Source organism: Protopterus annectens, chromosome 9.part0 (genome assembly GCF_019279795.1).
Source record: "Protopterus annectens isolate FY-2018-M chromosome 9.part0, PAN1.0, whole genome shotgun sequence".
Lineage (NCBI taxonomy): Eukaryota > Metazoa > Chordata > Ceratodontiformes > Protopteridae > Protopterus > Protopterus annectens.
The window spans coordinates 1,021,814,897-1,021,828,220 of NC_056743.1; the positions used below are offsets into that span (position 1 = coordinate 1,021,814,897).

Consider the following 13,324-nt stretch of genomic DNA (forward strand, 5'->3'; position numbering starts at 1 on the left):
CAATTTTCTTAACTTGTGGAGGTAACTTTAACTTGAATTTCTGGAGTTTAGAATTTACTGGATCAATTGCAATAATGTTTTTCATTCATATTATGCATCAGACTTTCTTGTGTTGTTTGATTCAGAGTTTCATTGCGAGGCTGTTTTATGTTGTAGATTTAATCCCAGCAAGGATAAGTGATTTTGCTTATACTGCAATTTGAAGGACAGCAGCCTGACTCTTGAAATACAAGAGGAATAGTATGAAGAGTATGAGGGACTGACAACTTTAGTTCTGATGGTCAGGTTTGTGATAGGGCAGTTACAAAATCCCACTCTGGTACTTGCACTCTCAAGAAAGCTTTATCAAAGTAAATGCTCTGTGTTATGCACTGGCACACCTTTAATGCCAAGAAATGAGGGATAGTTTTTTTTGGTTAAATATAACATTACCTCTGCTCATTATATAGATGAGGTTCCACTTAAATCTAACATAGTCATAAGAGACTTGGGGATCTATGCTGACAAATGACTCTTCTTTGACCACTGTATAAATGTGGTGGTTAGACAACCCTTCTACCTTGCACGGCTTTATCCATCACGGCATCTCCTCAAAGTCCAAAGAAGTTACAGTCCTAGTTTATTCCTCCTGTAATAAACCCTTCATTAAATACAATATCCACTTTGGCATGTACCTTAGAAAGCACCTAATTCAACTCAGGACACCTCAATGTTAACTCAGCAAAAAGATATCTAGTCTTAGTAACTTTAGCTCCTCCGAAAGATTAAAAGCCCTGCCTCTCTAATTAGTGTTACACAGACTTATGAGAGGTGATCTCTGCTTATTCTTCTGTACTATGAATGACCATCACTTTCTGAACTCCTTCACCTAAACAGAATTAGAGGTAAAGCAAACACCCCTTCTAGAGACCTAAACCAGTAGTACCACATCACTATTACCAAAGGGTTCAGCTGGTACCTATCCCACTATTGTCCCAGTTTGTGGAACAGGCTGTAATATATAAAAACAGAAAACATCCCTAATGAACATTAAAACCAGTCTGGATGACTAGATGGGTGATCACAAATATACACTTGGAATGTGTGAAGGAAATCTGCTTAATGGGGGACACTCCTGGCCTCCCATCGGTACTGGATGATGTGCCTGAGCTCCTTAATGTCTCCTAGGCTGTAAGTTTATGGATGCACAATGCCACACCTTTGGTGACATCATTTAGAGATAAAAAATATTTACATGGAAATACCCTTAATGAAAGTTTACAAAGCTTTCTATTAAGAAATGGACCATATATATTTGGTATAGTAGAGTGGAACAGAAAGTGATTCATGTAGGACTGTCAACAATAAATTTAAAGGGAATAACAGTTACTGAACATGGATATACCAAAGAATTATCCCCAAAGTTTCCATCTGTGAAAATTTCCCATTATTCCTTACTAATTACGCTCTCTTCTTCACAACAGTCCATTTTGCTACCAGTAATTCACTCAATGTCACTGTTCTATCAAGCGGTAAATGAGATCACAAAGTTTTGGGAATGCTTATAATGTGCTAGACTCCTACCTAAGAATTCCAAAGTGTCCTAGAGAGAACTTGTTCCGTTTTAGCACAGTTTGGATGCTTTCTGAATTATATACAACAAAAAGGAGTAATGGTTCACACAACTCTGCAGAAACTGTACCACATAAGCAGCAATTAGAATAACTAAAAGACCAATGTTTTAAACAAAACACACAAAAAGGAGGAATGGAAGTTATGAACCCCCCCCTCACTGCCAATATAAAAAAAAAAAAAAAAAAAAAGAAAAAACAAATTTATTGAAAAATCACAAATAAAATTCTAGAGGTGGTCCTTGACAATTATGGTTGGAAAAAAAGAGAACTATATTGGATTTTATGTTTGAAAGCAGGTGGTTGGCCAGGGCTTAATGAAATGGCATTAATTGGCTGCACTTTAAAATTAAAAGCACAGATTAGATAGTTAACCAAATTTGACATGTGTTTTTTTTTTATCACTTTTTAGTTAAAGTCATGATAGATGTCTAAGACGTATGCTATTGCATCTTTTCTAGATCATATACTTAAGCACATTCCTAACGAGCATGAGCATATGTTAAAGGACTCGTGGGATTTCCTACATAGTTTAACTTTGCAACCATATGAAGGTGAAGTATACTTCCTAGCCATTGATGTAGTTGATTTGTTTACCTGCATTCCAATGGATAAGGGTTTAGACTATTTTTGGTCATTACTGAAAGATAAAAAGTCTACTTTGAGTTTCGACATTGACCTTTTGGTAGAACTTATGAGGATGGTTTTGGAAAACAACTTTGTGTACTTTGAGGGAGAAACTTTCAAACAAGTTAGAGGGGTAGCTATGGGAGCAGCATGTGCCCCCGTTTATGCCAACCTAGTTCTCCTACAATGGGAACTACAGTATGTTTCCTTCTAAATTTTGGAAAAATATTAAGTTGTATCGATGTTTCCTGGATGATTTGTTTATAATTTGGGAAGGACCTGTGAAAACTATCCTTGATTTTCTTGAATTTTTGAACTCTACTACTGACTTCCTAAAATTTGCATTTGAATTTGACCAGTGTGGGATTGACTACTTGGATGTGAGGTTAAATAAAATTAATGGGGGACTAAAGTCAAGAATTCATAGAAAGAACACCTTTAGTAATTCCTACATTCCTTACACAAGTGACCACCCTTGGAAACAAAAAAGGAGTAAAGGGCCAAATGGTCAGAGTGGCCAGAATGACGTCAGAGTGGAGTGATTTTTTGGAAGAAATAGAATTTATTTCAGATTTATTTAGTTCAAGGGGCTACCCAGACTGGTTAATAAAGCAAGTGTCGGAAGAAATTGTAAAGGACGTGCTACTAGATACCCCCCCATTTTGGGGAAAACATTGGAAACTACAACAGGTGACGTAGCGGTTGGTGAACAAGTCTTTAAAAGGGCTTTAGTTTTACACCATAGTAACATAACCAGGGAAGTTAAGGTCTTAGTTCTGAGGAACTGGAAGATGTTAAAACACAACAAGGATATAGTACACAAAGTGGGTGGTGAACCAAATTTTGTTTTTAAAACAGGAACAAATTTGAAAAAGGTTTTTGAAAGCAATAACTATAGGAATTTAATCCCCCTAGATAAGGGGACAGGTAGGTGTGGGTATTGTAAATACATTTTAGATGAAGTACCCATCACCTTAAAAAACTATGGTAATAGTAGGATTTATTTCAAGAAGGGTAATTGTTACATTAAAGGTATTGAAACACTAAAGGTATTGAAAGGTATTCAGCTCTACTGAATTCTCCAATTATAGGCCAATCGCTATACTCTCTCCACTTGCAAAGATTATGGAAAAATGTATTCGTAGACAACTCATGCACCACCTAATCCAAAATCGCCTTATGGCAGACACTCGGCATGGCTTCCGTCCTCATCACAGCACTACTTCAGCCCTCCTAGCCTTTACTAACACCATAAACCATAATAGCAACAATAATTATATCCTCAGCCCTCTTTTTGGATCTTTCCAAGGCATTCAATATGGTTGATCAACTTTTAATCCACACCCTGCAAACATTCTGTCTACATACTGGAGCCCTCCAATGGTTTCAATCCTACCTGAATGGCCGACAGCAGGCTGTCCTCTGGCAGAATAAACTCTCTAACCTTCTACCTAACACCCTTGGAGTACCACAAGGCTCTATACTAGGGCCCTTGCCGTTCTCCATCTTCATTAACGACCTTTATACTGTCATCCCAAAAGTCAGCTGCATCCAATATGCTGATGACTCTACTCTGATTTGCTCAGCCACATCTCCAGTAGAGTTATGGTCAGCTACCCAGACCACCTTTAATACAATAGAAAACTGGCTTTCTGAACATCGTCTGATCCTAAATCCCAAAAAAACTAAAATGCTATTATTTTCACCAACACGTAGGTCTACCGCTTTCACCTTTACCATAAAATCAAATGATGGCACAATAATCTCCCCTGACCCATCTACAAAACTATTAGGTGTCATCATAGACAATAATCTAAAATTTGACCTACATGTTAACCAAACTATCAAAACCACCAATAAAAAACTAGGGTCACTTTACAGAATAAAAGCCTTCCTAACCCCTCCAGCTAAAATTGCCATAGCTCGCTCTCACCTTCTTTCAACCCTTCTGTATGCATCTCCTCTACTCTCGAATTTAAACAAGACTGTCCTTAACAAACTCTCAATTTGCTACAACCACATTGCCAGGTTTGCCACTGGGCTGCCTTTTAGGACACATCATTACATCAATCTAAATCAGCTTGGGTGGCTTGAACTACCCAGCCTAATCCAGTATAACCAATTGATTATGGCCTATAAAATTCTCTATAATCCGGACAATACTCCTGCACTTAAAAATATTATCACCCCCTATAACAATCCTAGACCGCTTCGATCCTCTAACAAACTACTAATTCAGACTAGCAAAATTAACAACACAGCCGGCGATTCTCTCTTTGCAAACTCTGTAAGTAGATCCTGGAACTCTCTTCCAGCTGATATTACCTTACTTTCCACCTTAGGCCAATTTAAAACTAGACTCAAACAACATTTGTCACTTAACTGGCTATGTCAATGTATCAAGTCTGGCTAACTCTCTCTAGAATGTGTAAAAATCTGTTAACCAGTTTACTGTGTAATTTAATTTAATCCTGACTTGTGCTCAGGATTAACTGTAACCTGTGGAACTTGTTTAACTTGCTTACTTATGTAATCTCTGTAAATAGTCTGTTTGTAATACGTAATGCTGGTATTATGTAATGCTGTATCTGCTTACCCTTGGAGCTTTTCTCCCTGGGCCTCCGCTGAAAATGGACATGCATCCAGTCAGACTATCCCGGTCAACAAATGTAAAATAAATAAATAAATGGTGCATTTGGCTTTATCTAGAGATTGTCCAAGTTTTTATGTAGGGAAATCAGAGAGGGCATTGAATAAACATATATATGAGCATTTATACAACATTAGAAAAGGAAATACTAACAACGCACTAAGTAAGCATCTATTAATAGAGCCTAAACATACAGGCTTTCGTTTTGGAATTCTTGAACAAGTGGCAATAGATACTAGGGTGGGAGATTGGGAGAACTGGCTATGTTGTAGGGAGACCTACTGGCAACTAAGACTGAACGCCACCCACCCCCCAAGGATTAATTGACTATATTTCTATTAAGCCTTATTTAATAAAAAAGGCATAGAATTTACAATAACAAAAATTGAGAGATTCATTTAACAACATTACAAGTAGACTGTACCCTATATTTATTATACTTGGTTTTTCAAACAACTTAAACGTATATTTTAGTCACACAATTATAGGCTGTGTTTTATATATACCAGTTTTTAAAATATTGTTAGATATATAATTTAGTTGTAGAATTTTATTTATTATTTTTATTATTTGTACTGTTGTGGTAGGACTGCATCAGTTTTTAATATGAAAGTTTTAGAACTTTGATGTGTGTGCTTTCACTTTAAATTATGTGAAAATGTTTTTTTCTTTGGCGCCTTTTTTGAACTGAGATATTTAAAGGTGGCCAACTGATAGTTTTACTGTTTTTACACTTGAAAAAGCCCTACAATTGAGTTAGGGTGAAAGCGCTTGTGAAATTTGGTTAATAAACTTTTTTGGACACTCACTCCTGTTCGCCGATAGGACCGTTTCTTTTGGTTCATGATAGATGTTTGTTTGATGTGAATTTATATATCTCTGTTTCTTGACAGTAATTTATGTTTAGTGCACTTACTGATTATGAAGGAACTGACTTGATTTGAAAATGTGACCTTAAACAGATATATTTAAGTGGAGTTTTGTGTTTTTAATGACATCTGATGAAGTTTACTGTATGAGAAGTAAGTGCTTGGTGTCCAATAAATGTTTTTTTTATATTTTTGATATTGGCAGTGATTTATTTTGGGGGGGGTCCAAAATTAGAAGTTATGTACTCACCATAACGTTCCATCTGAGTAGGTGTATTCATTTGTCTGCAACCTGTGGGGTTATGGATCCGATATCGGATCCGAACCAGCATGGTTTACCAGCTATGGATCCAAGCTCTCAGCTCCTCCCCTCACCCATAATGCCCTGCTCTACCCTCATGACCTCAGATAGAGTTTGCCAACAGCAAAAACACCCTGAAAAGGGTAACACATAATATGCAGGAAACTGAAAGGCCAGGGGGATAGGAGGGCGGGATGGTTGCAGACAAATGAATACACCTACTCAGATGGAACGTTATGGTGAGTACATAACTTCTAAATCTGAAGTAGGAGAACCATTTGTCTGCAACCTGTGGGACAGAGTCCCCAGCTACCTGAATCTTGGGCGGCCATCATGGAAGGATATTCCAGAGCACCGCGGAGCCAAATGATGCTCTACCCCTAGATGCAAGATCCAACTTATAGTGGGAAATAAAAGTATGAGATGAAGCCCACGTGGCTGCTGCACAAATATCATCTAGAGGAATCCTAGCCTTAAAGGCTGCCGAGGTAGATACTGACCGGGTTGAATGGGCGTGTACACCCTCCTGTGCGGGCCTTCCTGAAGCTTGATAAGCCAATAAGATGCACTGTGAAATCCAGCGAAACAGAGAAACTTTAGAAATTGGCTTGCCCAAATTAAATTTAGCAAAGGAAATAAACAACTGGTCGGATTGCCTATGACCAGCCGTTTTGTTTAGATAAAATCTAAGTTGCCTGTGAACATCTAAGGAGTGAAGCTTGTATTCACCTTTGTTTTCATATTTAGGAACGAAAACAGGGAGGTTAATGGACTGATTAATGTTTGCTTCAGAAGCTACTTTAGGAAGAAAGGACGGGTTGGTCCCGAGGTAAACACGGTCCGGATGAAATACCAAGTAAGGAGGTTTAGCTGATAATGCTTGGAGCTCTGAAACTCTCTTGGCCGATGTAATGGCTACTAAAAAGGCTGTCTTGAAAGACAAGAATTTGAGATCCACCGTAGCCGCTGGTTCGAAGGGGGGGGGGCGGTCAAGGCCTGGAGAACCAAGGAGAGGTCCCAAGGGGGAACCGCTTGTTTTACAGGGGGCCTGAGAAGGAAAGTACCTTTAAGGAAAATTTTACACAACTTGGCTGACATAAGTGGATTAGAGTCATGGCCAACGTGATAATGAGAAATTGCCGCCAGTTGTACTTTGACTGTGGAACTGCTGGCACCATCGTTAAAAAGAGTGGTTAGAAAGTCAAGCACTAAAGGGAGAGGAACCGTGAAGGGATTCAGGCCTTGCCGCCCACAAAGAAAACCGTTTCCACTTGCTGCGGTAGACTTTCCTAGTGGACGGTTTATGAGCTGCCACCAGTACTGCCTTAACAGGTGACGAAATACCGGGAGTCCTGATCAAGAGTGGAACTGGAGCAGCCAAGCGGTCAGCTTCAGGTTGTCCAGGTTCAGAGGAGGTATGCAGGATGGGTGGGATATCAGATCTGGAATGGGATCTAGAATCCAAGGAGGATTCACCGAGTGAGACCTTAGAAAGGGGAACCAGATCTGTCGAGGCCAAAACGGAGCAATGAGAATCATTCTGCAACCCACCCGAGAGGCTTTCTGAAGAACTTGGAGCATCAGAGGCAAGGGTGGATAAGCATACAGAAGACCGGGTGGCCAAGCATGCACCAGAGCGTCTCTTGGAGAACCTCCTGGAGGGGGTATCAGAGCGAAAAAACTGTCGCACTTGGTGTTTGAGGGAGAGGCAAAAAGATTGCATGAAGGAGTTCCCCACCGTGCGAATATGCGTTCCGCTACTTGAAAATTGAGAGACCACTCGTAAGGGGTCAGAATGGTGCGACTGAGCTTGTCCACCAGGATGTCGGACCGACCCGGAATGTGCGTTGCTATTAGAAAGCGGTTGGTGGAGATTGCCCATTCCTAAACTCTCATGGCTTCTCGACAAAGGGGGTAAGACCTTGTTCCCCCTTGCTTGTTGATGTACCAGACAACAGACATGTTGTCCGATTAAATCGCAATTGTTCCCAAGGGAAGAAAGTCCTGAAGTGCTAGCAACGCTAAGAGCACTGCTCTCATCTCTAGAACGTTGATATGCAGTAAGGTCTCTGTATCGTTCCACGTGCCTTGGACGGTCCGGCCATAAAATGCCCCCGAGGCGGAGGCATCCGTGGTCACCGTGGCGAGAGGGAGAAGCACAAAATGGGCGGCCTCCGTGGAGATCTGGGGAGTGAAGCCACCACAGGAGGGACCGCTTGCAAGCCTTGCTGATCGCAATGGGATGAGGCATAGGGAGAGCAAGGTATGACCATTGTACTAAGAGAGTCCACTGGAGGATGCGCATATTGAGCCTGGCAAGAGGAAGAAGTGCTATAGCAGACGCCATGGACCCTAGAGCCTTCAGGACCAACTCCGGAACAGAACTTGAGTGGAGAATGGCCCGCACCTGGAGCTGCAGATTTTGAACTCTGTCCGCAGTGAGGAAGGCTCGTAAACTCCTTGTGTCTAACCTGGCCCCTATAAAATCTAAGAGCTGTGTGGGCCAGGTTGGATTTCTTTGTATTTATTGTAATGCCCAGAAAGGGAGCAAGATGGAGAAAGGAGTCTCGCCAATAATAGTAGATGCCTTGTTGGGGCGGTAAGAAGCCAGTCGTCCAGGTAGGGAAGACCTGAACCCCTGAAGCCTCAGGTGGGCCGCTACCACTGCTAATACTTTGGTGAACACCCTGGGGCTGTGGTGAGACCAAAGGGAAGGACCCGAACTGGTAGTGACTGGCTCCCAGCCGGAAGCGGAGGAACCTCCTGGGCGCCTGTCCATCAGGATGTGGTAGTACGCATCTTTGAGGTCTATAGAGCACATCCAGTGATTTTCTCCCAGAAGGGGAGAATAGATTGCAGAGTGACCATTCGAATTTTTCCTTGGGGACTGCCAGATTCAAGAGAGAAAGGTCTAGAATTGGTCTTAGTTCCCCGTCTTTTTGGCACTAAAAGAACCTGGAGTAGAACCCTGATCCGATCTGGTCTGGGGACGGGCTGGATGGCTCTTTTCTTTAGCAGATGGCCAATTTCTGCCAAAGCGGCCTCCCGCTGACCGGGTGGAACGACTGGGAGGGACTTCAACTTTGGTAAGTGAAGAAAAGGGATGCGGTATCCTCTGGATATGATTTGGAGAACCCAGCGGTCTGATGTTATGGACTCCCATGCCGCTAGGTGCCCCGAACGTCCCGGCTGCCTCCAGAGTGGAGCAGCCGGGCAACCCCTCAGGGTTGCTGCGCGGGCCGTTCAGAGAAAGGTTCTCTGGACCCGAAGTTCCTGGGAGCCCCTCTGCCTCTAGGGCGGCGTCCTCCCTGTCCTCCTCTGCCACGGAAGGACTGGTTGTCCGGAGCAGGCTGGGATTGCTGCGACTTCCGGAACCACATCTTCTTCTGACCCTTTTGGTTCCTAGAGTAGGGCCTCTGGGGTGCAGAGAAGCGGATTCTGACGGCAGACAGCGTCTTCCCGTCCTTCTCGCTCTGGGTCAAGGTTTCGCAAACGGTTTTGCCAAAGAGGGCAGAACCATCAAAGGGGGCGTTAACGACGCTTTGAAGGGCTCAGAAAAATCGCAGTGACGGAGCCAGGCCTGACGCCCAGTGACTAGGCCTGCCCCTGCGGCTCTAGCGGCCTTCCGTAGCATGGGAGAGTAGCCGCAGAGGTATTAGTAACTGATCTAAGAGTGGCCATGCGGGTGGAGTGCAGCATCCTGTCCTCCTCCGACATGGACTCTGGGGGAGATGCAGCGTATTCTTTAATGAGATCTCGCTGCATCCTAATGACGTGTGCCAGGTAGTTCAGCGCCCTTACCGAGAAGGTCGCTGAACTAAACATCTGCTTCCCCAAGCGGTCCATCATCCGAGACTCCTTGCTCGGGGGATGGACTGAGGGACTCTCCTGAGCAAGTTCCCTCTTGGTGGCTGCCGCCGTCAACATGGCATCTACCGGAGGCCCCTTACTCCAATGGGCACGGTCGGACGGTGGGCTGAGGATCCTATCGGGCCTCTTAGGGATTGGCTCCACGGTGTCCGGTTCCTTCCACGCCCTGGTGGTAATGAGGTCCACCAGGGGGTCGGCAGGAGGGGACACCCAAGAGGTAGACGGGCCCGCTTCAAATGCCTCCAAGAACACGGACTCGTCCGAGGAAGACTTGGGGGCAGACCACCCCCCCCTTATATGGAGCATTTCCATGATGTCCCCAAATGAGACATCCTCGGGGGGTGACCGTGGGGAGCCTTTCCCCTTCCTCCAAGTCAGTGTCTTCCGTGAGAGACTCGGGGAGTCAATGTGCCTCCTTTTGCACGTATGCTTGCGAGGAACATCCTCTGGGGGGCTGTCAGAGGACTCCTCGCAAGCAGCAACCTGTTCCATTGGAGCAGCTTGGGGCACAGAAGCGGGCTGTCCCAAGGGCCGGATGGTGGAAGCCTGGCCCAGTGCAGAGGGAGCGCGGGACGGAGCCGAAACAAGTGCCGGGGGTCCGGAGACCCTCAATAGGGCCCTCTCCACTACATCAAACGCCGAAGGGGAGCCGACCTCGACCAAAGGATCCGACAATCGGCTCCCCCTCGGATCCGAAGAGTGGATCGGAGCCGGCGCCGAAGCGCTCGGATCCAAAGGGACAGTGCGCTCCGACACAGACGGCGCTGAAGGAGCACTGATCCCCCCGGATCCGAAGCTCGGATCCAGGCTCCGAGAGGTCGGATCCGATGCACTCGAGGGCAGGGTCGGATCCGGTACAGTACTATCGGCGCCGACCCACCCCGGCTCGGCTGCTCGGCTCCAGCTGCTCCGAGCCCGGTAGCGGGTCGGAGAAGGAGCAATCGGTTTGAAAAAGGGTGTTGAGCTCCCCCCCAGAGGGGGGGGAGGCAAGAGCACTCCCATCTGCATCTGGGCCTGGATGAACCTTCTCATCATCCGGTCCAGATCAGCATCCGAAAGGCTATACGTAGATCTCGACGAGGCTACCGAGGTAGGCCTGGAGTGCCTCCTCGATAGCCTCGACGGAGATCGGGTCTCCTCCTCCTCAGGTCCCGGTGAAAAACACACTGGAGACCGGAGCCGAGAAGGAGGAGACCGAGCCGACAATGGAGCCGACAACGGAGCCGGGGGAGAAGCCCGCTTGGCTGGCGGGGCCGAAACAGAGGTCTCGGCCCGCCGCTTATGGTGCTTCTCCCTCCGGTCCCTTCTAGCATCCCTTCTCCTCCGAACCAGAAACGGGAGGTTGAGTCCCAGGAGGAGGAGGGGGCGCCGCAGAAGGAATAACCGTGGGTACGGTTACTCCCGAAGGAGCGGAGGTCGGAGCCGAGTCCGGCGGTAAAAGGCCCGCCAAAACAAGCTTGGACCTCTGCTCCTTCAATGCCCTGGGGTTGAACCCTGCACAAATGGAACATCCAGATGTGAGGTGTTCAACCCCTAGGCATCTAACACACAGAGTGTGGCCATCTGCTGGGGAAAGCTTATGGCCACACTCGGAGCATTTAGAAAAAATAGATTTGGGTTGCTCTGCCATCCCAATCTATAACAGTAGTTACTAAAACTAAAAAGTAACTAAAGAACACAAAAACACTCACAGGCCCAACACACACACACTACGCTAACAGCGAGGGGAGGGATATAACTTTTAGTTTAAACTCTAAAAAAAGTAAATATACCAAAGGGGAAACCTACACTTTCACACAAAAAAACAATAAAATCTCTTAAATTTTGCAATTTAAACACTGAAAACTAGCACTTAGCTTGAGAGCTTGAGAAACAATATGGTCACCATGCGCGGCAAACGAGATCTGAGGTCATGAGGGTAGAGCAGGGCATTATGGGTGAGGGGAGGAGCTGAGAGCTTGGATCCATAGCTGGTAAACCATGCCGGTTCGGATCCGATATCGGATCCATAACCCCACAGGTTGCAGACAAATGAATCTCCTACTTCAGATCATCCGTTCATCCTTTTGTGCCACATAAGCAGCTTTTAATAGATTTCCATTTTCTCCATCGGTCATCATGAGCACACATGCACAAACATACATACTCACAGACACGTTTAAATATATATGTACATATCAAGAATAATTACTTCTGTTTTGTACCAAAAAGTAGTTTCCCAAATGACTTCTTCACCACACCAATATTCAAAGTCTGTTCTTACCTCCTGTACTGCATCGGCGGGCAATCTCCCAATAAACAAGACCTAATGCATAAATATCAGCACATTTGAATGCATCAAAATGCTTCATGTTAATTGTTTCATCTAGAACTTCAGGTGCCATATACCTGGGAAGAAAGAAATAAGCACAATCAGTTATGGTAACACAACAAGAACATTTGTCGAACACTCCATTACTTGTCACAGTTCGGGCTTCACAGCTCATCTTACTTAAAACAATCTGTACCTGTAATTCTAAGTCTAGGAAAGGTGCACACTACTAGTTTTCAAGGGAATATGCAGATTTAGTGAACCTTCTTCATTCCCACCACCAGGCTCATATTGTCTCAGAATGAGCAGGGATGGCAGATCCCTGAAGTCTAGAAGGAAGATGCTTAGGGTCTCATGGCAGGAAAAGCTGTGTGGTACAAACTGTGTGCCTGTACTAGAAAGTAGTAAAAATCAAGCACAAGGAGCAAATTTCATCATCTGATTTTACTTCACCACTACTTCAGACACCTGGAAGTTCTATGGAAGAAAAGTACAAGGCAAACACTTCTATTTAATTGGTAAACCCGGAGAAATAAGTCCTCATTTCAATATCTTGGTGTGACTCGAGTACTGTAGCTGAGTGAAACAAAGTGCTGGCCAATTTCTAGTTCAAATATTTTGCAGACAGAGGAGACTGTCCATAAATTTGCTATAACAGCAGCTCTTCAAAGAGCTCTGAGCCAACTGTAGCAGGTTAAACAAACCAAAACAGTGCACTAGCTGGCAGTATTTGCCTAGCTAGGAACATCCACATCACCATCAGCAACATTTCTCTCACTCACACTGCTAACACAAATGCACCAATAGCTCTATTCTCAGTTTTTGCCATTAAAAACAAGAAGCTGTTGTCTCAAGGACTGAAGATCTGAAAATTATTGAGTAGAGATTAAGAAAGAATGTGACAAAGACTCAGGCAGTCTGTGAAGCAGATGTCAGGTAAAAGGGCAGAATAAAGAAAAAGGAATCTGGGGAGAACAAAGAAGCACCTGTTAAGTTCTTAGTAGATATCTGCTCCCTTCAACTTCTGCAGAGTGATATCTGTCAGCACATTAAGCAAACAAAATTAAGCTTAAATTGCACAAAAGT

The 13,324-nt window shown here is 44.4% G+C and overlaps 1 protein-coding gene across 1 annotated transcript in view; it reads right to left on the bottom strand.

Annotated features, from left to right (window-relative positions):
• ACVR1B (activin A receptor type 1B) overlaps positions 1-13,324 on the bottom strand; it is a gene marked incomplete in the record, with an annotated part of 411,504 nt that overhangs the window by 33,902 nt on the left and 364,278 nt on the right. Inside the window, 1 exon segment of the mRNA XM_044083814.1 lies at positions 12,191-12,315. Within this exon segment, the coding sequence (XP_043939749.1) occupies positions 12,191-12,315 (125 nt within the window).